Source organism: Mesoplodon densirostris, chromosome X (assembly GCF_025265405.1).
Source record: "Mesoplodon densirostris isolate mMesDen1 chromosome X, mMesDen1 primary haplotype, whole genome shotgun sequence".
Lineage (NCBI taxonomy): Eukaryota > Metazoa > Chordata > Mammalia > Artiodactyla > Ziphiidae > Mesoplodon > Mesoplodon densirostris.
This window is the reverse complement of record NC_082681.1, coordinates 3,227,966-3,251,294: the sequence shown is the minus strand read 5'-3', so window position 1 is coordinate 3,251,294 and position 23,329 is coordinate 3,227,966. Positions and strand designations below refer to the sequence as shown.

The 23,329-nt window shown below is 55.2% G+C and overlaps 1 protein-coding gene across 3 annotated transcripts in view; it reads right to left on the bottom strand.

Moving 5' to 3' along the window:
• Positions 1-1,382: 1,382 nt before the first annotated feature.
• Positions 1,383-23,329, bottom strand: part of PDZD4 (PDZ domain containing 4) — a 29,779-nt gene continuing 7,832 nt past the window's right edge. Inside the window, exons 2-8 of one of the 3 annotated variants that reach the window (XM_060086738.1) lie at positions 6,807-7,060; positions 5,591-5,681; positions 5,095-5,193; positions 4,418-4,480; positions 3,917-4,018; positions 3,571-3,681; positions 1,383-3,398 (exon numbers count right to left, since the gene is read on the bottom strand). In XM_060086738.1, coding sequence (XP_059942721.1) covers positions 1,848-3,398; positions 3,571-3,681; positions 3,917-4,018; positions 4,418-4,480; positions 5,095-5,193; positions 5,591-5,681; positions 6,807-7,060 — 2,271 coding nt within the window. In that variant the 3' untranslated portion in view covers positions 1,383-1,847. The remainder of the gene's footprint in view (positions 3,399-3,570; positions 3,682-3,916; positions 4,019-4,417; positions 4,481-5,094; positions 5,194-5,590; positions 5,682-6,806; positions 7,061-23,329) is intronic. The other 2 variants (XM_060086739.1, XM_060086740.1) reach the window with 2 other exon arrangements.

Sequence of the window (23,329 nt, the reverse complement as noted above, 5' to 3'; positions counted from 1 at the left end):
AAACTAGCAAAATTAACAAGAAGTCTACATTGCTCTTTCAAGAGAATTTTTAAATGTATCCTCACCCACTTAATGTGCTGGCAGCGTCCTGTGTCTTTTCAGGAGACGGAGCGCCTACTCAAGGGCTCACCACACAGACGGCACCCCTGGAGTTGCCAGTTTTTGGGGCCTTGGCCCCAGCCAGGACTTAGCAGAGTTTCCGGCACTGAGCAGGTGCCCAGTGGTTTGCTCTGCTGAATGGAACCGCTGAGAGTTCCCGCAGCCACCTGGTACTCATCTGGTCAAAAGACACTTCTTTGCATCTTCTGAGGGCTAGGCACTGTGGGGTCCCCAAACAGGGAAGGAAGCTTGTGCCTTCCAGAAGCCTATTGGCCCGCTAGGGCATTCCCTGAGCTGCATGGCAGGGAGAGGGTGGAACCACTTCTCTATGACTCTACCAGAGCAGGGGTGTTGGCCTCATGCACGTGCCAGCTCCAGGCTCAGTCGCCAGTCCTGAGACAGGTCTCTGCCATCCTTCCTGCACCTGGGCACCACCCTTGTGACCGTGGCAGACCTCTGAAATGATTCTCGTGGCTCTGTCCCTCCTCCCAGAGTGCTGGAGGCTGACTTCGGAACACCTTGCTGTTGCTCAGCTTTCCCCTGACCCGCCTGGCGCCCCCCCACCAGCCCCCGGTGCTGGAGAATGAACACAGGAGGCCAGGAGTCACCCTCGAAGGCAGCTTGCTTTATTCTCACGATGCCGGCAGGGGGCGGGGGTGAGCAGCCTGTCAGCCTTCCATCTGAGGCTCTCTGAGCCGGGAAGGGCCCGGAGGCCAGCTCTCACTAATGCACAGGTCCCTGAGGGCTGCCTGGCCCACACTGGCGAAGTGGGGCGCAGGGCATCTTCTCCCCAGTCAGCCCACCTGGCAGGGCCCGCCTGTCACTCAGCTCCAGGCCGCTCCCTAGCTCTGCGTGGGTCGTGTCACCAAGGTCTGCTGCTACTCACGGGACTTGGCTTCTGGACCCCTCACACCACTCAGGAGAGAAGCCGAGCTCCAGAAGGCGTCTGGCACAGCCCTGGGCTCGCTTCCTTCTTCTTGGACGGACACTGACCCTTCAGTCCCCGCAGTCGCCGGGGAAGGAGGTGACCTCCAAGGTGAGCCTGGCAAGCCACATCGGAAGCTCCCAGTCCCCACACCTCAGAGCAGAGGCCACCTGCAAAGCTGCTTCCCATTCTTGCCTTCATTCCCCCACCTCCCCTCCCCCCTCCCCCTCCCTTGCTTCCCCCCACCCCCCCCTTCCCAGCTATCACTCGGGGATTCCACCTCTGTCAGGCTGCCTGAAGGAGCTGCCAGCCCTCAGAGCAGGTCCACAAAACAAACAAACCAAAAAAACAACAATTGGCAAGCACAGAAAAGGAAAAGAACCACAAAAATCAGGGTTGCCTTTGTCTACAAGTAACGGACATTCTCTTGTGCTTAGGACAGTCTTCTTTGCCTCTTCTTTTCAGTGGACTTCCCTGTCCCCAAGTGCCCGCGCTGAGAGCACTCTGGAGGGAAGTGCATGTGTCTGTGTGCGTACATGTGTCTGAGCTCGTGTCACACACACACACGCCTACGGCTGAAGGGGGGACCGATACGGGTCTGCCCCAGGGCCAGCTGTTGATGTGGTCACTGTACTTGGGGAGAAGGAAGTCACCGATGGAGAGAAGCGTCCCTCCTCCTTCAGGGGCTTCTGTCTGGTAACAAAGTCCCACGCACACACACAGACACACGCTAGAGTCTACGGGAGAGCAGAAGACGGGGTCCCGGCAGGCTCAGTGGACCTGGGCCAGGGCGGAGGACCCGTGCCCCGGAGCACAGCTGGGCTCAGACAGTGGTGACAGAGAGCAGAGGGTTGTAGACCCGCTTCCCATCGGCTGAGCGCGTGCCATGGGCCAGCATCTCCTGGATGGTGATCCAGTTGTCCAGGATCTTCTTGTTCCGCTTCTTCATGGTTTTGCGGTGGCTCAGGGCGATGATGTTGAGCTCAGCCTTGCTGTCGCCGCTCTGCTGCTCCCGCAGGCACTCCAGCCGGCTCTGCATCATGAACTCGCGCCGCTTGCGCTGCTCCCGGGCACGGAGCAGGTGCTGCTTCCGCTGCTCTTTGCTCCAGTAGCGGCCCATCTTCATCTCGCTCACCGCGTCGTCATCGGTCGTCATGCCGCTGCGCTCCTCCCGGATCTTCAGGGCCCGGGCCTTTAGGAGGCGGTCCCGCACGGGTCGCTTGGCCACATAGCGGGTCCCGTCGCTGCGCACCTTGACCTTCCACTCCATGCGGGGCGCATCGGTGGCCACCGCCGCCACGCCACCCACCCGAGGGCCACTGGCCAAACTCAAGGGACCGTGGCCCAGCTCTTCCAGACCGCGCGGCGGAGCCAGCTGCATGCAGCTGTTGTAGTGCTCGCCTTCCTGGCCCTGGCCGCGGTGGCGCCGTGACAGGTAAGGGCTGCCTTCGGGGCCCACGCGCTCCAGGGTCACCCCCGTCTTGGGGCCGCGGCGGACCCGCTCCCCTGCGTGCTGTCTCCGGCCCACCTCGGGATCCCGGGAGAGGGATCGGAACTTGGCGGGACTCCCCTGCGGAGGGGCAGCCTTGGGGTGGGCGGCGCCAGGGGGTCCGGAGGGGGTCCGGTTCAGGTTGGAGTTGCCCCCGGCGGTCGCCCGCCTCAGGGGGCTCTCGGGCAGGGGTTCCACCAGCAGCGGAGTGCTGCGGCAGCTCTCACCCGTGTTGTAGGCGCTGGTGCTGTCCTTGTCCGACTTCTCAGGCAGCTCGGAGATGTCAGACAGCTCGTGCTTCTTGGGCTCCCCGGCCCCCAGGTCGTAGAGGCTCTCCTCCTCCAGCAGCCAGGCCTTCATGCAGCGCTCCCGCAGCTGTTGCATCTTCTGCGCCCGCAGGATGTTGCGGCACTTGAACTCCAGGTGTCGCAGCTCCTCCTCCAGCACGGCCACCTCGTGGCCCACGCTCTCGTTGCGGTTGACATCCAGGGCGCCGTTGCCGCCGGCGGCGCGGGGAAAGAGGAGGCCCAGGGGGTTGCCATTCTCCAGGTGGCACTTGATCTCTAGCAGCTCGCGGTAGCGCTCGTACTCCTCATCCGTGAGGCCCGGCACGTCGCCGCCACCCAGCCCTGCGCCCTCGGCCAGCAGGGAGTCCATGCTAAAGTGGAAGTCGCGGCTCTGCAGGGCGTCCCCTTGCAGGCCAAACTTGCGCAAGGGCCCGGGCGTGTTGGCAGTGCTCAGGGGCTCGTCCCCCAGCAGGTCGTGCTCGGAGCTCTCCTCGTTGCGTGTGCTCTCATCCGTCCGGCCCACGCCGCTGTCCAGCTCCTGGCTGTTGCTCAAGCCCGGGCCCGCATCAGGGGCCCCTTTCTCCTCTTCGTTTCCAAGCTGGAGCTGGAAGATGAGCCCCTCTCAGTCTGGGACCCACCAGTGGGGGCGCCGTGGGGGGAAGGATGGAGATCGGAAAGGCTTTCGGGTCTGGTCCATCTCCCGCAGCCCCCCAAGCCTCTCCTCCGTCTTGCCCTCCTGCCCGCCCTCCCCGCCCTTCTTCCTTCCTCACCTGCTGGGCAGGGGGGGATTTCAGCTTCTGCGCCTGCAGGTCCCTCTCATTCTCAGAGCCAAAATCATCCAGGAAGTCATCCCGGTCACTGTCCTTCCACCGCTTCGCCAGCTGCAGAGACAGGCCCGTGCTGTCCCCACTGCCTTAAGGACCTCCGCAGACAATGACCCCACTTGCGTCTAGATCCCAGCCCCCTCAGCCATCAGAGGCCACAAAGGGAAATAGGCTCCAGACACCCACCCTCCATCAGTGCCAGGTTGCTGGCATGTTTGCGCCCTAGTCGGCAGCTTTCAAGACAGAAAGCCCCACGTCAGGGGACCCAGGACGCCCTACTGGGCACACACACCTGGCTCTCAGGCCGGGCCACCAGCAGGGAGATGTTGGTATTCTCCTCCTGGCTCAGGATGGCCACTGCTTCTTCCCGGTTCTGGACGTCCACACCATTTATCTGTGGCAGGCCAAGGGACAATCAACGAGGACACCAGGGCTGGCTCTGGGGCAGGCTCCAGTTGAGCTACAGGGGTCCCCTCGCAGGGAGCTCCGAAGCGAGCACCCTGGGCCAGGACAGGCTCTCGAGCTCTGGCAGGATGGAGACAAGTGGAAGGTGCCGGGGGCGAAGACAGCCTGGCCCACACAAGAGCACACGTGCTGGTAAGGGGCCCAAGCAGAGACGCCAGCAGAGCCCGCAGGCACACGGGAGCCACCTGCGTGGTTGTGCAGGAGGGAGATGAGTCCTAGCCCTGGTTTCAGGCATGGCGGGACGCCCGGCATCGGGCTGGGCTCTGAGCAGGAGAGAGCTAGAATTGGCTAAGGAGAGCTGGGGGCGGGGCCTGCCTGCCCTGCTCACCTGGATGATGCGGTCTCCCTCGCGGATGCGGCCGTCTTTGGCTGCGATGCTGTTGGGATTCACCTGCAAGGCACGGGCATCATGGGGACTCGGCCCCCTCCCTAAGGTGCCCGTCTGGTAGGAAGGGGCAGCCGCGCCTCAGAGGCCCCAATGTGAACGGAGGGCTGATTTTTTGAGCATGGCAAAGTATGGGAAAGTACCCAGCACCACCTGCCAGACGGATGGCGGAGAAGAACCCCTGTGATTACCAGCAGGGCTCCTGAAGGACGTGGCGGGAGAACACAGCCTGGCCAGACCACAACCTGCCTTACCCCGCAAGGCCCCACTGTTCCACTACGGGCACGGGTCTCCTGGGGACGACTGCCTGGCTGGACACACGGCGAAGCCGCTGGCTGCCCTGGCCTCGCCGACTGGCAGCCTCCCTGTGACGCTAAGCTGCCTCCTTTTGGGCAGCCTCAGAGCCCTGGGCAGCATGGCAAGGCTGTGAGCATAGGATGGCATGGGAGTCTTCATGTGCCACACCCTGCCTCAGCACCTGCCACCGTGCTGCCCCGGCCCCCTCATAGGCGCTGTACAGATGGGCATCCAAGTCCAGCTGTCATGTCCCAGCACACAGGAAGGCGCATGGAGCGCCACTGCCTTCTAGAAGGTTCCAGCCCCCCGTCCCACCTTCATACCTCTCCAACGTAGATGCCCAGGTCCTCCTCGTCATCCGTGCGGTAACAGACCATCAGGCCCAGCTTGTCCCGGTGGCTGGTTTTATACAGCTCCACCTCCTGCCACAAGGGGGATGGACAAGCAGAGGGAGAAGCTGCAGGGACGGCAGCATCCGCCCAGCCTAACCCCCGGGACCGTGTCACCTGAGCTGAGTTTCCAAAGGTCTCTCTTACCATCCCAAATGGCACGAGTGTCCTGTGGTGTCCCCTACCGGGCAATGCCCAAGACACACACAAGACACACACGACGCACAGCATACAGACATGCGTGGGACATACTCACCAGCACACACTGACAGAGGGACATCACCCGTGCCCTCCCCAACTCAGCCCAGTTTGGCCCTTGAGCCCTTGAGCCACGCGTGGGAAAGGGCCGCGAGGCCCAGCCTCCTGGGGGTTCGGGAGCCAGGCCTGAGCTGGGCTACGGGCTGGCGCCCAAGGCTGGCCACCAGCTCACCTCATACTCCAGCTCTTCCATATGGTCTGCCTCCTGCGGGCCGCCCTCCATGAACTCCGCCGGGTCATAATACTCATGGCTGATGGGGGGGCTGCCCAGGAGAAGCGGGGCGTCAGGCCAGCCATCTGCTCCCCTCTCTCCCTAGCCCCGGCTCCCAGCTGGCGGGTCCCAGTGCACTCGGCATGGAGCCCTGCTCGGGGTGCAACCTCGGGAGGTGGCGGCCCAGCTACCTCTTCTGTACCCCCTCCTTCTGAGCTACATGCATCTATGCAAAGACCAGGAATATTTCTTGAACAGGAGTGCGAGGGCATCTGCAGCAAGGACCCAGGTATGCCTAGCTCTCCCCGCCCCGCCCTGTCCCATCCCATCCCACCCTATCCTGTCCTGTCCGCTAGCTCAGACTCCTCTAACCATGCCAGCCAGCAGGGACCGACTTCTCCAAACTGCGGATGCCCCTCCCACCTGGCACTGGCCCCACTCATGCAGTGCCCCCAGGAGTTATCCAGGCCCTGGAGGATTGCTGGGGAGTGGAAGAGGACCCAGTCTCTCTCCAGGGGCGGCCCTCCTTGCCCCGAGGCTAAGCTTGGCTACTGCCAGCCCCAGGCCTACCTCTCTGTGGAGGAGGGGATCCCCGGACGACCTCCCTGCTGCCCGGGGTGAGTCTAGCGAAATGAGTCAGTGTTCACACAGTCATGAGCCACCAGGCCCGGATGAGAGGCCCTTCTTCCGAGCAGGCCAAAGAAAGAAGCCGAAGAGATGGAGGAAGTTCAGAGCAGGGAGAGGAATGGGACAGACAAGGATGCAAGAAGATTCAAGGGGTGATGCTTGTGAGGCAGAAGAGGATGGGGCGGCAGAGGAGGAAAAAGGATAGAGGAGGAGCTGAGGACCTCAACCTTCCGGCAGCAAAGTCCCGGGACGGTCCTCCCTTGGCACTGGGGGTAGATACAGTGGGGAGCCTGCGTGTCAGGACCCCCAGGCCCATTCACCAGCTGCTGTCCAGCCAGAGGCTAGAGGCCCAGAGATTCCTGAGCCCAGGGGTGAGACGGTCAGCTCTGGAGGCCAAGGAGCCTGCATCCTGCCCGGGGGCAGCCAGTCGGGGTCTCTCTGCCACGCCCAGAGCTGCGACAGTGTGGCCTCTGGGTGGCACGGGGCAGCCACCCCAGGTGGCTTGCCCTCTCTGGAGGCAGGGCCCGGGGCCCTCCTGAGGGCGACTCACAGCTCAGACGGGACGTACGGCTCCAGGATGACCATGGGCGGGGTGGGTGGGCGCAGCTTGCCCAGCGCCATGATATGCTCGAAGGTGATGTCGGTCTGAGTGCCACTGTCCACCAGCTGCAGGTCGTGGGAGGAGCCATCCCCCCGTAGGCGGGGACTGCGTCTCAGCACCTGGATCACCAGGGGCTCCTTGGAGGCACGCAGGGCCTCCAGGGTCTGCTCCTGAGACAGCTTGGAGAGCTCCTTCCCGTTCACCTGCAGCAGAGACATGACATGTCCCCGTGAGGACCCGCTGAGGCCCTGCTTACCCCTGGGCGCCCTCATTCCCAGGTGAGCCCCACTTCTCAGCCCTGCCCCCACATGGTGCCACGCCCCAAGGGCCGGGGAGCCTTGCCCTAGATACCCTTCGGCCGTCCTCCTCCTTCAAGCAGCACTGAGGCCAGAGCTGGTGTGAGAAGATCATGGGGAGCCCCCTTGGCAATGACTGAGCATCTGCTGGGATCATCCAACATATCAAGGTGGGAGGGAGACCTTGACTCCCTTCTGCCGACAGGAGTCAGTCAACAAATGGGTTCAGGTGGAAGAGTCCGGAAGAGCAAGAAGGCTCAGAGGACAGGGTCTCTGTCCTCAAGGCAGCAACGACTCACCACAGAGAAAAGGCCAACACACACCAAGCCTAAGAGAGGTGCTGAGGAAGTGGCCCTTACAAGACCACTGTTGTCCCAGTCTTCAATTCTCACAGTGCCATCCCCTCCCCGGGAGTCTCCGGAGAAGGGGTTCTTCACAGAGATGCCCAATGCAATTGCAAGATCATGTCTTCCGGGCTGCAAGGAACAGGCCAGCCCTGGATGTCATTCCAGGAAGACGGGCTGTCAAAGGAAAGCACAAGGAGTCCTAGGGACCCCTGGCCAGCCAGTGGCTCCTCTGCTTCATGGAACCCAAATAATCACCTTGCTGCTACTTGGTTATGTCCTTGTAGATAGTAGTTTCAGTTTTTATGTTCCCCTCTCTGTAATCTTCACATGGTCAGAAAAGATTTTTTAAATCAGGTTTGTCTATTTTTTTTATAATTAGACAAACCTGATTTAAAAATAAAAAGTTTCGTTGTAGAACATTTGAAAAATACAGAAAACCGTAAGGAAGAAAACAAAAATCACCCACCATCTCAGGGATGTAAAAGCTGTGAATGTGTTGGCATATTTCATTCCTGCTCTTTTTTCAATTTGTGACTGCAGGCGCCCCGATGCCTGGAGCACGCCAGGGTGCGCGTGGACCATCCGTTATGTATTGGCTTGGTCCCTACTGTCCATCACTAGTGGTTTTCAATTTCACTATAAAGAAGTTTGCAGAGACACAATTTTTGTATGTTCTGTACCTATTTTCTATGTATATCTTTGTGTAATCTATGGTTGTTACGTTAGAGAAATTTTCCAAAAGTGGAATTATTGGATCAAAGGGTATCAAGGAAACAGCTTGTCAACCAAGAAGGCATTAGTTGGAAGAATGTGGTCAGCACAGCCCAAGAGGATCAGGACAGCCGGAGAGGCTGCAGTTATAAAGCGAAGAGGGAACGGAGCCCGCGGGGCCTAGTGCATGGGAGAAAAGGGCTGGCTGCTGATGTGTATTTGGGGAGGCATGTGAAGGGTGGACTGGCAAAGGCTGGGCATCAAGGGAATGTGAGGACTGGCCTTGAAGCCCTTAGCAGAGCTAAAACTGTCAGGAAATGCTTGAGGCAGCATTAAACACAGCCAGTATCGACCTTTCAATGGAACAAACTTACAACTAAATGAATTTTATTAAAAACAAAGGCAAAAGCAAACACGCATGTTCCTTATATAAACACCAATATTTAACATTTAACTCAACCCTCACGATTCATTAACAAAAGGAAACTCAATAATGTCGGGCAGATGTGACTACAGGAAGAACTACCTCCAATGAATCTGGCTGCTTTCAGAACTTTGAATAAAAGAGAAGTCAGTTTTACTGAAACCATTTCCTCTAAGATCAAGAACAAGACAAAGTTCTCCACTCTCACCACTACTATTAAACATAGTTTTGGAGGTTTTAGCCACAGCAATCAGAGAAGAAAAAGAAATAAAAGAAATCCAAGTCAGAAAAGAAGAAGTAAAGCTGTCACTGTTTGCAGATGACATGATACTATACATAAAGAATCCTAAAGATGCTACCCGAAAACTACTAGAGCTAATCAATGAATTTGGTAAAGTAGCAGGATACAAAATTAATGCACAGAAATCTCTTGCTTTCCTATACACTAATGATGAAAAATATGAAAGAGAAATTAAGGAAACACTTCCATTTCCTATTGCAACAAAAAGAATAAAATACCTAGGAATAAACCTACCTAAGGAGACAAAAGACCTGTATGCAGAAAACTATAAGACACTGATGAAAGAAATTAAAGGTGATACAAACAGATGGAGAGATATACCATGTTCTTGGATTGGAAGAATCAACATTGTGAAAATGACTCTACTACCCAAAGCAATCTAAAGATTTAATGCAATCCCTATCAAACTACCAATGGCATTTATCACAGAACTAGAACAAAAAATTTCACCATTTGTATGGAAACACAAAAGATCCCGAATAGCCAAAGCAATCTTGAGAAAGAAAAATGGAGCTGGAGGAATCAGGCTACTGGACTTCAGACTATACTACAAAGCTACAGTCATCAAGACAGTATGGTAGGGCTTCCCTGGTGGTGCAGTGGTTAAGAATCCACCTGCCAATGCAAGGGACACGGGTTCGATCCCTGGCCCGGGAAGATCCCACATGTCACGGAACTACTAAGCCCATGCACCACAACTACTGAGCCTGTGCTCTAGCGCCCATGAGCCACAACTATTGAGCCCACATGCCACAACTACTGAAGCCTGTGTGCCTAGAGCCCATGCTCTGCAACAAGAGAAGCCACGACAATGAGAGGCCACACACTGCAAAGAAGAGTAGCCCCCACTCGCCGCAACTAGAGAAAGCCTGCGCGCAGCAACAAAGACCCAACACAGCCAAAAATAAAAACAAATAAATAAATTTATTTTAAAAAGACAGTATGGTACTGGCACAAACACAGAAATATAGATCAATGGAACAGGATAGAAAGCCCAGAGATAAACCCATGCACATATGGTCACCTTATCTTTTTTTTTTTTTTCTTGCGGTATGCGGGCCTCTCACTGTTGTGGCCTCTCCCGTTGCGGAGCACAGGCTCCGGACGCGCAGGCTCAGCAGCCATGGCTCACGGGCCCAGCCGCTCCACGGCATGTGGGATCTTCCTGGACCAGGGCACGAACCCTCGTCCCCTGCATCGGCAGGCGGACTCTCAACCACAGCGCCACCAGGGAAGCCCTGGTCACCTTATCTTTGATAAAGGAGGCAAGAATATACAATGGAGAAAAGACAGCCTCTTCAATAAGTGGTGCTGGGAAAGCTGGACAGCTACATGTAAAAGAATGAAATTAGAACACTCCCTAACACCATACACAAAGATAAACTCAAAATGGATTAAAGACCTAAATGGGGCCTCCCTGGTGGCGCAGTGGTTAAGAGTCCGCCTGTCGATGCAGGGGATACGGGTTCGTGCCCCGGTCTGGGAGGATCCCATATGCCGCGGAGCGGCTGGGCCCGTGAGCCATGGCCGCTGGGCCTGCGCATCCGGAGCCTGTGCTCCGCAACGGGAGAGGCCACAACAGTGAGAGGCCCACATACCGCAAAAAGAAAAAAAAAAAAAAAAAGACCTAAATGTAAGGCCAGACACTATCAAACTCTTAGAGGAAAACATAGGCAGAACACTCTATGACATAAATCACAGCAAGATCCCTTTTGACCCACCTCCTAGAGAAACGGAAATAAAAACAAAAATAAATGGGACCTAATGAAACTTAAAAGCTTTTGCACAGCAAAGGAAACCATAAACAAGATGAAAAGACAACCCTCAGAATGGGAGAAAATATTTGTAAATGAAGCAACTGACAAAGGATTAATCTCCAAAATTTACAAGCAGCTCATGCAGCTCAATATCAAAAAAACAAACAACCCAATCCAAAAATGGGCAGAAGACCTAAACAGACATTTCTCCAAAGAAGATACACAGATTGCCAACAAACACAGGAAAGGATGCTCAACATCACTAATCATTAGAGAAATGCAAATCAAAACTACAATGAGGTATCACCTCACACCAGTCAGAATGGCCATCATCAAAAAATCTACAAACAATAAATGCTGGAGAGGGTGTGGAGAAAAGGGAACCCTCTTGCACTCTTGGTGGGAATGTAAGTTGATACAGCCACTATGGAGAACAGTATGGAGGTTCCTTAAAAATCTAAAAATAGAACTACCATACGACCCAGCAGCAATCCCACTACTGGGCATATACCCTGAGAAAACCATAATTCAAAAAGAGTCATGTACCACAATGTTCATTGCAGCTCTACTTACAACAGCCAGGACATGGAAACAACCTAAGGGTCCATCATCGGATGAATGGATAAAGAAGATGTGGCACATATATACAAGGGAATGTTACTCAGCCATAAAAAGAAACGAAATTGAGTTATTTGTAGTGAGGTGGATGGACCTAGAGTCTGTCATACAGAGTGAAGTAAGTCAGAAAGAGGAAAACAAATACCGTATGCTAGCACATATATATGGAATCTAAAAAAAAAAATGGTTTTGAAGAACCTAGGGGCAGGACAGGAATATAGACGCAGACGTAGAGAATGGACTTGAGGACATGGGGAGGGGGAAGGGTAAGCTGGGACGAAGGGAGACAGTGGCATAGACATATACACACTACCAAATGTAAAATAGATAGCTAGTGGGAAGCAGCCGCATAGCCCAGGGAGATCAGCTCTGTGCTTTGTGTCCACCTAGAGGGGTGGGATAGGGAGTGTGGGAGGGAGACGCAAGAGGGAGGAGATACGGTGATATATGTATATGTATAGCTGATTCACTGTTATAAAGCAGAAACTAACACACCATTGTAAAGGAATTATACTCCAATAAAGATGTTAAAAAAGAGAGAGAGAAGTCAGTTTTTGAAATAAAATGCCAAATATAGATGGTGATCATCATTATAAATATTTTCTTTTGTTTTTAATCCTAGAGTGACTATCTTTTGTATCTTAAACTACCATGTTTCTTCAGTCCCTTGGAATACTTATTAAAGAATCTCATTGTGTGAACTTTAAATAAATAAATAAAAATAAAAACAAAGGCAATGAGTCCTCCAAGCTCATGGCTTTCTCATTATTTCACTACACTTTTATCTGGTCTAGTGTGTCTGGAAGGAGACACCATAGGACGGTGTGCGACTGCGCATGTCTTCCCATCCCCGCGTTCAGTGACATCAGGCTGGTGGCCATGGTAGGAGTATTTACACCACAGAAATCGACAAAGGCTCCAAACGAGGGCTTTGGGTTTCAGAACATTTACCGGCTCCCCACTGCCCTTAAGTCAAGGGCCCCTGTAAGAAGCGGAAGGGCCAAGGGCCAAGAGCTGTGCTCAGGATCTTTGACCGGAGTTGGCAGGGGGTGGGGGGCGTTTCACATTTTCACCATGTGCAGTGGGACACTCAGGTGACACTGGGAAACACAGGGATGTATTTCTCCCTGGAAACGTTACCCAGCAGCAGCGTTGCTATGGAAACTGGGCCCAGGCAGTGGGAGGGGAGTGCAGGGTGGTCTGGGATGTCAAGAGGGGGATGGGCACAGAGCAGATCGAGGCCACCAGAGTGATGCCCCTGACAGCCCAGCAGCCTTCCCCTTGACCCACGTGGCGCCGAGCAGAGGCAGACCTCTGGGTGTGGAGGCTTGGAGCTCCTGGGCCACTCCTGCAGCAGTCACGATGGGCCCCAAGAGCTAATGAAGGTGTGTGGGACCAGGACAGGTAAGACAGGAGCCCTCCCAGAAAGGGTGAAGGCTACCAACAAGATGGGGAAATGCGGGGCAACGGGCAAGGCAGTGCGGGCCCCGGCACTCGGTAAGGATCCAGTATTCTGGCCCTTGTCCTCACTCACCCTACGGCCATGAAGAAGAGAAAGACTCGCGTGCACCGGCAAAGCCACCATTCAAATGGCCCTGCTCCAGTCCCAAAATGTCTGAACCCAGGCCAGCTTCCCTTCAGAGTCCCCCTCAAGCTAAGGCCACCGTCTACACATGCCGGGGGGCACTCCCCACCTACCCAGCTGCCACTGCTGTAAACCCACACCAAGCAATTCAAAATGGATCAAAGTCCTAAACGGACTGAGCTTTAAAACTACCTTGGAGGCGAGAGAACAGTGTCTTTATGATGCTGAGATACAGAAGCAATTCTTTCCTTTTTTTTTTTTTTTGGCCATGCCTCACGGCATGCAGGATCTTAGTTCCCTGACCACGGATCAAACCTGGGCCCTGGCAGTGAAAGCAGCAGTGAAAGTGACGAATCCTAACCACTGGACGGCCAGGAAATTCCCTTAAGACAAAACATGGGCAAACAAGAATGGAAAAGATAAATTTGACTATGTTAAAATGTAAAACTTCTGGACAACAAAAGATGCCATAACTACAGTGAAAAGATAGGACAGGCTAAGAGAAGATCCTTACAAATGCACAGAACTGATACAGGATTATCCAGAAAAAAGAATTCCTACAAAACACTGGGAAAATACAGAACTCAGTAGGAAAACAGGCATTCCAGGAAAAGGAAGCCTGAACCCACCCATAAGCTTGAATTGATGCCCCTTCGGGACGCTGAGAAGTGAGCAGCGTCATCTTAATAGCTGAGCACTAGAAAGAGCTGAGGGTCAGCGTTGGTAGAATGGCTCCAAAAATTGTTGTATAGTCATACATGTGGTTTGTGACAACACACCTGCTTATGAATAGCACACATAGTAGAAAATGTGCCTCAGAATGACAAACCTGAATCCCCACGGACAGAGAAGGAGAGGAATGGGGTCAGGGGTGGGAAAAACACTGAGGCCAACAAGGCCCACATCGAGGCTGGGGGGCAGTACACGCGCGTGCTGACATCATTTTGGATGCTTATACTTTCCCAAGCTCAGGAAATATTCCAGAACATCTCCACATGGAGGAGAAGCCAGGGGGAGGGAGGCCAGCCGGGGAGCTCTTGTCACGCATTAGGATGTGGAATGGGTGAGACTTGGGGACGTGGGAGCACAAAGGTTTCCGGCCCGGGTGGCTATAATACTGGCTTGGATGCCAGGACTATTATTACTAATAATAGCTACAAACCATTCACTAACGGGCGACCGCGCCCCATTCTGCTCTGAGTGCTTTACGGCCAGTACACTATGAAACACGCACTACGGGTATGTCCACCTCACAGGTGAGGAAACCGGGGATGTTAAGGGATTCACCGGACAGGCCCACCACGGTCAGCATCTCAGGCTGGTGAGGGGCAGGGAGCATGCTCAGCCGGGACAGCTTCGAGAAGCCCCCTCCTTGCTGTATATATAGTAGGGGCCGGGGGCGTGTGGGTGGTGGGTACCCATGGGGGGAAGGGTGCGGAGGAGTGGGGTGAGAAGACAGGGCCTCAGCTGAGGTGGGGGGCTCTGGGCTGTTGGTCTGGGTAGGGGCGTGGGCTGTGGTGGGATGGCTTGGTGGCAGTGGGGGTAGGTCTAGGATCCTGCATTGGACTCTCTTCTCCTTGCAGAGGGTCTTCTCTGGCGCCCTCCCCTCGCCACCTTCCCCCTAAGCACTCCAGCCAAGCTTATTCATTTCTTGGGCTCCCTACTCTCGCCCGCTCACACACCCTTCTTCTTGCCGCTTGGACACCTGCTCATCACCTCCTGCCCCCGTCCTGTCACCCACACTCACTTAAGGCCAGGTGCCCAGGCGTGTCCATTCCGAGCCCAAGAGCCACTCAAGGCCTAGCAACCACCCAGGGAGAATGCCGAGCAGGGGGTCTGAGGGTGACTCGCCTTCCATCAGGCTCTGGAGGCCACCCGAAGGCCTGGCCGGATACACTCACACCACACCTCGCATGGACCTGGGGTCAGCTTCACCAGGAACCCTTCTGGTTCAGGGAGAGCAAATACTTGCTCGCTGAGCCCATTGTCAGGAAAATCAATTCGAAGATGCTGCCCAAGGGGACCGCCCTGTGGACCACAGCTCCAACCCAGACCCAGCTGGGCTGGAAGTCACTTTGCTTCCACTGAGGACTCTGCAGAAAGGTGCGCTTGCCTTGCCGGGGGGCGGGGACCTGCGCCTCAGAGGCGCCTCTTTGCCCAAATGTGGCCCAGGTGGCCCTCCCCCTCCCCTCGCTGAGGGCCTGATTCCCGTTTACCTGGAGATCCTTGCCCTGGAAGCAGCTGCGAGCCTGGGCTGGGGCGCGGGCTGGAGAGGTCCCTGGAGTAGCAGCCGCCTCCAGACCCCCCCGGCACTGCGACCCCATCACAGACCACACACTCTCAGTCTGAATGTTACCCCAGAGCATAAAACGGTAAACTTGATGGAGGAATCTGTCAATAACTATAAAGAACCTTGAAAATGTTCATCATACCCTTTGATCCAGTAAATTGACTCTAAGTAATAGATCCTAAAATAATCAGAATCGATATTACATGAATCACAAGGATGTTCAGAGCGGCATTCATGATGTTTTTTATGGCGGTAAAATACACCAAACGTAAAATTGACCATTTTAACCATTTTCAAGTGTACAATTCAGTAGCATTTGGTGCATTCACATAGCTGTGCAACCATCACATCTATTTAATTCCAGGATATTTACATCCCCTCAAAAGGAGACCCCCTGCCCATTCTCTCCAAATTCACCCCAGGCCCTGGCACTCACCAATCTCCTTTCTTTGCCTCTAGACATTTCATAAATGGAATTCTACAACAGGTGGTCCGATGTGTCTGGCATCTTTCCTCAAGCATGTTTTCTAGGTCCATCCGTATTACAGCCGGCATCAGCACTTCATTCCTCTTATGGCTGAGTAATATTCCATCATATTCCAAACTACTGCATTGTGCAGAGAGACCGTTGATACCTCAACAGACATTGGTTTGCTTCTACCTTTTGGCAGCTGTGAATCACGCTGCGGTGAACATTTGTGTACAAGTTTTTGAGTCCCTGTTTTCAAATCTTTGGGGCCATATGGTCATTCTACATTTAACTTACTGAGGTACCAGCATTATTTTTAATGCCCAAAACTTTACAACAGTCTTAAGCACAAGTGTCTGCCTCGAGACTTCCCTGGTGGTCCAGCAGTTAAGACTTTGCGCTCCCAATGTGAAGGGCCTGGGTTCAATCCCTGGTCAGGGAACTAGATTCCGCACGCTGCAACTAAAGATCCCGCACGCCGCAGCTGAGACCCAGAGCAGCCAAATAAATAAATTTTTAAAAAGTTTTAAAGGTGTCTGCCTCATCGAAGTGTACAGCTGCCCTACCAGAGTTTTCCAATAACAAGCCTGTTTCTCAAAAAAGATATAAAATGGCATGTGAACTATGACGATTGCCATGTAAAGTATATGTTTATGGAAAAAGACTGGGAAAGAATATATAAAACATTGTTCGAGGGAAATGGAAATCTGAGAATTTGCTTTTTTCCAAACTTTATATACCATGGCTAAATTGTTTTTTGAAAAAATGTTTACAAACTTCAAAAAAAATAGCATTGGTGACCCCAGTTCTGAGAGCGTGGATCTCAGCACGTGGGAGGCAGCTGACAGGTGAAGGCGGGAAGGTGTGAGCCCACGGAGGCTTCATGATGCTACAAATGTGCCAGCTCAGAGGTTGCACGGGGGCTCACAGGGCTTTGAAAACTATTTGGAATGGATGTGCCCGTTATGTATATTCATTGGTACGTGTGTAAGTATAAATTATCACACAATATCTTCTTTAAAGCCTGGAAAGAGGGACTTCCCTGGTGGGGCAGTGGTTAAGAATCCGCCTGCCAATGCGGGGACATGGGTTCGAGCCCTGGTCCGGGAAGGTCCCACATGCCACGGAGCAACTAAGCCCGTGCGCCACAACTACTGAGCCCGAGTGCCACAAATACTGAAGCCCGCGCGCCTAGAGCAACAAGAGAAGCCACCACAGTGAGAAGCCCGTGCACCACCACAAAGAGCAGCCCCCGCTCGCCACAACTAGACAAAGGCCGCGCGCAACAACGAAGACCCAATGCAGCCATAAATAAGTAAATTTTTAAAAAAATACAACAGGGCTTCCCTGGTGGCGCAGTGGTTGAGTCCGCCTGCCGATGCAGGGGACACGGGTTCGTGCCCCGGTCCGGGAGGATCCCACATGCCACGGAGCAGCTGGACCTGTGAGCCATGGCCGCTGAACCTGCGCATCCGGAGCCTGTGCTCCACAACGGGAGAGGCCACAACAGTGAGAGGCCCGCGTACCGAAAAAAAAAAAAAAAAAAACCAACAATCTAGCCTGCGCTCTGTTTCCCTGAGGCCCCAGGCTCGGGGGCAGTGGGCTGCTTTGTGCTTCTGCTCCTGGGCAGCCCCTGCAGGCGGTACAGCCTCTGGGCTCAGGCCCCTTGGGAGCAGTGGCGATGAAGTCACGTCAGACTTCACATCCAGATCCGATTTGAGGAAGCTCGGGACGTGCTTTCTGGCCCAGCTGTCCCCAAGATGGAAGGGGCAGCTCCCAGGAGCCTGGAGACCCAGAAGGAATGAAGGAGGCCAGATGGGGGCAGAGCCTTCACTCCAGGACCTCCAGCCTGGAAGGTGGGGGAGATGAATCACAGCCTCCACCCCTAGGAGAGGTGGCCAGGAGGGTCCCATGCCCACCCCACAGAGCATCAGGAAGCTGGTTCTGCAAGGCTGGAGAAGGGCCTTGTCATGGGGCTGCCAGCTGGTCTCAGGCCTGGGACAGGACAGAGCAGACACCCTCCCGCCCCCCATTTCCCCCATGCCCCTCCCCGTCACAACCACCCCCCACTGGCTCTAGGACTGCCTTCGCAGAGAGGGTTCTGCGGGTGGCCGAGGAGTGGGCCCTGAGCTCCCCCAGCCCAGTGTCTGAGCAAAGGGCGGCAGGAGGCCCCTGGGTGTGGAAGCACTGACCCACGAGGTGGGGAGCACGGCCAGCAGGCCCCCAGGTCTGCCTTCAGAGGGAGGCCGTGCCCACCCCAGCCCCTCAAGGTAGGCAAGGCCCCTCACACCAGCGGAGGGCAGGTGCCTGTGGTGGCAGGGAGTGGGGTGAGGGTGGGAGGGGTGCAGGAGAAGAGCTGAGATACAGCTGGCACACAGCTGGCTCAGGGACTGCCTCAACCCAAGCTCCAAAGGAGGACTGTGAGGCAGTGCAGTGGGTATGCGAAGACCTTTCGAACAATCCAGGGTGTTGGGGGGTGAGCAAGGAACAGAGGGCCCCCAGCGTCAGAGGCTGAACCCGGGCAGGGAGTCTGGGGGCCTGGGCCACTTGCCACTGCTCAGGCGCTGAGGGGGGCCCTGGGGGACACCCAGTCCCTTATCCCCAGGGGGCCGAGGACAAGGGATTCCTGGCGCAAGCCCATGCTGTGCTGTCTCCCCGGGGCTTCTCCAGGGATCAGAGAGACATGGGAAAATGAGCCCAGGAAGGGAGGGGGCGTGGGATTTCCTCGCCCCCTCACCCCCACCCCGCCATGCCGGGTTGCCCTTTCGGAAGCTGAGAGGCAGCCTGCTTCAAGCTGTGGGCAGAGGCTTGAGCCTGGTGGGATCCAGCACACAGCCCCTCCCACAAGGGTCCTGGTTGGAAGGTAGGAGGGAAAGGGGCGGGGGGGGCAAGGCTGCAGCTCAGAGGGTCCACAGCAGAGCGCAGGAGGTGAGGTCAGTACATGGGGTGTCGGTGCACCAGTGACCCTTCCAGTCCCTGGTCAGCCAGGAACCACTGGAGGGAAGAGGGCATGTGTCCCCGAACAGGGCATTTGAGGACAGGCCCACTGCTGGCTCAGAGCCCAGGCTCACCGGGCACCGGCAGAAAAGGACGAACAACCTTGGGCAAGACAGAAGTGATCCCCACGTTGTTTGGGGAGACCAGTGCCAGGGCAGAAATGAGCGAACAGAACCTTGAGTTCGGACGGGGGCTGCTTTAGATAGAACGCACAGGGACAGCCTCTCTGGTGACATTTGAACTGAGACCTGAAAGATGACAAGGAGCCAGCCACGCTAGGGACTTCGAAGAACACTGCAGGCAGTGCTAAGCCCTAGGATGGAATGACTTAGCGCTTGCTGGAGAATAAGGCACGTAGGGGACAGGGCGGAGGCAGGGGACAGGGCGGAGGCAGGGGACAGACCGGCAGACAACTGCAATGGCTCAGCTCAGGGGGTGGTAGTGGAGACGGGGCTGCCATGAGCTGCTGCTGAGCTGCGGAAAATGACCAAGGAACCGTGAGGGAAGAGGGACAACGAACAAGCACAGGAGAAGATGCTCAACGTCCTTCATCACGAGGCAAATGCAAATCAGAACCGCAATGAGATACCCCCTCGCACCCACTAGGATGGCTGAAATACAAACACAGAAAATAACAGTTGATGAGGATGTGGAGAAATTCAACCCTCACACACTGCTTGTAGGAATGTCAACAGCAGTGGACGTGGAAAACTGTCTAGAGTTCCCAGATGACCCAGCAGTACCACGAGAATTGAAAACAGGCACCCAAACAAAAACTTGTACACAAATGTTCATAGCAGCACTATTCTTTTTTTTTGTTGGCCACCCCGTGCAGCTTGCAGGATCTTATTTCTCCGGCCAGGGATTGAACCAGGGCCCCAGCAGTGAAAGTGCTGAGTCCTAACCCCTAGACCGCCAGGGAATTCCCAGCAGCACTATTCTTTTTTGTTGTTGTTTGGCTCTGCGTTGGGTCTTCGTTGCTGCGCACGGGCTTTCTCTACTTGCGGCGAGCGGGGGCTACTCTTTGTTGCGGTGTGCGGGTTTCTCATTGCGGTGGCTTCTCTTTGTCGTGGAGCACGGGCTCTAGGCGTGTGGGCTTCAGTAGTTGTGGCTTGTGGGCTCTAGAGCACAGGCTCAGTAGCTGTGGTGCACGGGCTTAGTTGCTCCGTGGCATGTGGGATCTTCCCGGACCAGGGCTCGAACCCATATCCCCTGCATTGGCAGGCGGATTCTTAACCACTGCGCCACCAGGGAAGTCCAGCAGCAACCTACATTGTCCACCAACAGATGGATAAACATAATGTGGTAACATCCACCCAGTGGATTATTCCACCATATAAAGGAATGAAGTCCTGCTACCTGCTACAACGTGGATGAAAACAGACCAGCTGAGTGAGAGAAGGCAGGCACAAAAGGCCATGTACTGTATGATTCCAGAACGGGCAAATCCATAGGGACAGAAAGTAGATGAGTGGTTGCCAGGGGCTGGGGAAAGGGAGAATGGGGACTGCCGGCTTAATGGTGTGAAGTTCCCTTCTGGGACGACGCACATGCTCAGGAACTAGCCGGTGGTGACAACTGCACCACCCTGTGATGTACGCAATGTCACTAATGGCAAACTTGATGCCATATATCTTTTCCCACAACAAAAATTTAAAACTGCTGCCCGGATCCCGAGACCACCGGTGCCCTTACAGAGGTGAAGACCACTGGAAAAGACGCAGGGGTGGGGGGGAGGGGCGGGACCTGGGGAACTTGTTTAATCAATGCAAATCTTGATCTCTGATTTGAAGTTCCTGAGACCTGCAGACATCCCCAGTGTCCCCACTCTACTTACACGTATCCCAAACCAACCAAGCCACCAAACCAGGTGTCATATGACCACTGCTACTGAATTCAAGCAGGGATTGATTGTTCTTGACTTAAAATCATGAGATGGAGGCTATCACCTGGGGATTGAGTGTAGCAGAGGAATAAGAGGCCCAAGGAGACCCTAAGGCACCCTGACATCGAGCAGTTGAGGAGACACAGAGCTTAAGTCAGCCAGAGACAAGGAAAGCTAAGGAGGGAACCTGGGCAAGACAGCGCACCAAGGCCGGGGAGGATGGATTGGATCAGGATGCAGAAGGGTCCTCAGGATTTGCTAAAAGGGGGAATCGGGGAGGGGGACACCCAGCCGACCTGTATAGATAGACTCAGCCTTTGGGAGCTTTTGCAGAGAATGGGGTGGAAGCGCCTTGGGGCTCTGGCTCGGGGATGTGGGAGAGTGCTAACGTTTGGGTTTTACCAGGTCAGACGCCTGAGAGCGTCTGAAAGCTTGATGGGAAAGGTAGGTTCAGAAGAGGAAAAAATTTTAAATGCCAAAGAAAGCGAGGAAAAGACCTGCAGAAGGTAAGGCAGTAAGAGAGGGGAAGGGAACACGGGGGCAGGAGGGAGGGACACGGCGGGGGGGTGCAGCAGAAGGGATATGGGTGTCAGGTGAGACATGGGGGCTGACTAGGGGTACATGGGGGCAAGAGGGGACTCGGGGACAAGGGGTCAAGCAAGAGGAACGCAGGAAGCTCCGTGGGCAATCGCGCTCCCGCAGGGGCCTGGTGGGCGAAGCTGGAGGCACGGCCCCACCCCAATCCCCGCTGCGGAGCGGCGGCGCCCAGGGAGGCGGGGGGCGGGGCCCAGGCTCGCTCGTCCCGCCTCCCCGGGCGCGGAGCCGCAGACAAAGAGCGCGCGGCGGCGACGGCGGCGGCGGCGGCGCGAGCTAGGCTGGCCGCCCGTAGGCCGCGTCTCCAGCGCCAGTCTCCAGCGCCAGCAGCCGGCGCAGCCCGACCAACCGGCGCGAGTCCTCCGCCCCAACCTCTCCGTCCCCGCTCCGTCCCCCTTCCCGGCCGGGGCGGGTCTCCGGACCCCGCCCTAGGGGGCCTGGCGCGACTGGGCCGGAGGCTCCGGGTGGGAGGTCCTCGCCGTACATGTTGCCAAATGCTCTGATCGGGAATCTCTGAGCGGGCGAGAAGAGGGAGGGTAGGCTGAGAAAAGAGCCCTGGCCCGGGTAACTGGGGGTCCCGCGGGCCCCACGGCTCCCCAGGAGGTCTAGGGACCTCCCCTTTCACCCAGGGTAACGCGAGGTGGAGGGGGTTAACGACACAATTCTAGGGGCGCCCACGATTGGGGTGAGTCTCCCAACCCCACCCGGCGGATTGGGAAACCTAGGCTAGGCGAGAACACAGACCGGAAGTTAGTCTCTGCCCTGGCGCCCCGTTCCACCCGCTATCTCAGCTCTGCTGTCGCGAGTGTGCAAGGAAACCTTGGACGCAGCCGTGTCTGGCTCAGCGGGACCGAGAAAGAAGAAGCCAGGCAGGCTCTGTGCGCTCCCATCTTTTCAGTGGCCCAGCAGAAGTCCTCATTCATGTGTTCCCATCTCTGGAGCTTAAAAATTGTCAACCCACAGGAACGTTGGCGCATCTGACCGTGGACATCTGCATTCCCCTCACCCGGCTCTCCCCCGAGTGCACATTCCACCGCACCTGCTCCCTGCTCTCTACACACACACATTCCCAAGCAAAATGCTGGCACCAACGCTCTCCACACACCCCCACCCCCCGGGAAACCGCGACACCCTTAATGTGCTCAGGGATTTAACACTGACGCAGTCAGCACCTCTGCATCTCTCCAATTGTACTGTTAATGCCCTTATAGCTGGTTTTTTTTTTCTTTTTTTTTTTTTCAGATCCAGGATCCAGTCAAGGATCACACACTTGGTCATTAGGTCTCTAGTCTCCTGTAATCTAGAACAATCTATGCATTTAAAAAAAAAAAAAAACCTTTCATGACACTGACCTCTTGGAAGAGTCTAGGGCACTCGCCTTGTAGAAAGTCCCAGTGTGGATTTGCCCGCTTCCTTCCTGGTTAGATTCAGCTTAGGTGTTTTGAGGACAGCACCGCCCAGGGCAGGCTATGTCTTTCTCCCTCCCCGCACAGGGAGAGGAGGGGCAGGGGGCCGGGCTGCCCACCGTTAGGGAGGCTCGGTTTGATCACCTGGTGTCTCCCTTGTAAAGTTGCATTTTCCCTCCTTAATGCACAAGTAATCTGGGTGACACCTTGAGACCCAGTGACTATCTTTTCCCCAACAACCTTTATCTAACGGTTTTACCATCCAAGGATGATCCCCAACTGGATGAATTGCATTGGTGGCTGCAAAATGCCTTAATTTGTTAGAATTCTAGCAGGGACACAGCACTACACGCCAACATGTGGCTGGCCCAGTGAATGGCATGCCCCCAGTTGAGGCTGCCTGGACAAGCCATACCGTCCACCCCCAGAACTCTGTGCCCACTCTTTCTGCCCAGGGGCAGGAGCGAGAGAAGGAAGAAGCACAGGAAGCCTTCATCTCAAAGGACTTTTTAGTAGTTTGGGGCTGGTGTGTGTGTCTGGGTACCCATGTGAGCTGCCTGTAGGTTGGTAAGGATGTGTGTGATGGGAAGAGGCTCGGTTAGTTGCACGTAGCCTGGAAGAACAGATTATGTCCCTTGGGGCCCCACCTGGTCAATTATCCCTGGAAATTGATTTGATAGGTGTGAGATGAGGCCTCCCCCCTCTTATTTGTAATAAACTCACTTCCTAGGTGATATTGACATAATTTGGGGCTTCACTGATTTATCCCAAGTCCTGAGCGAGGTCCTAGCT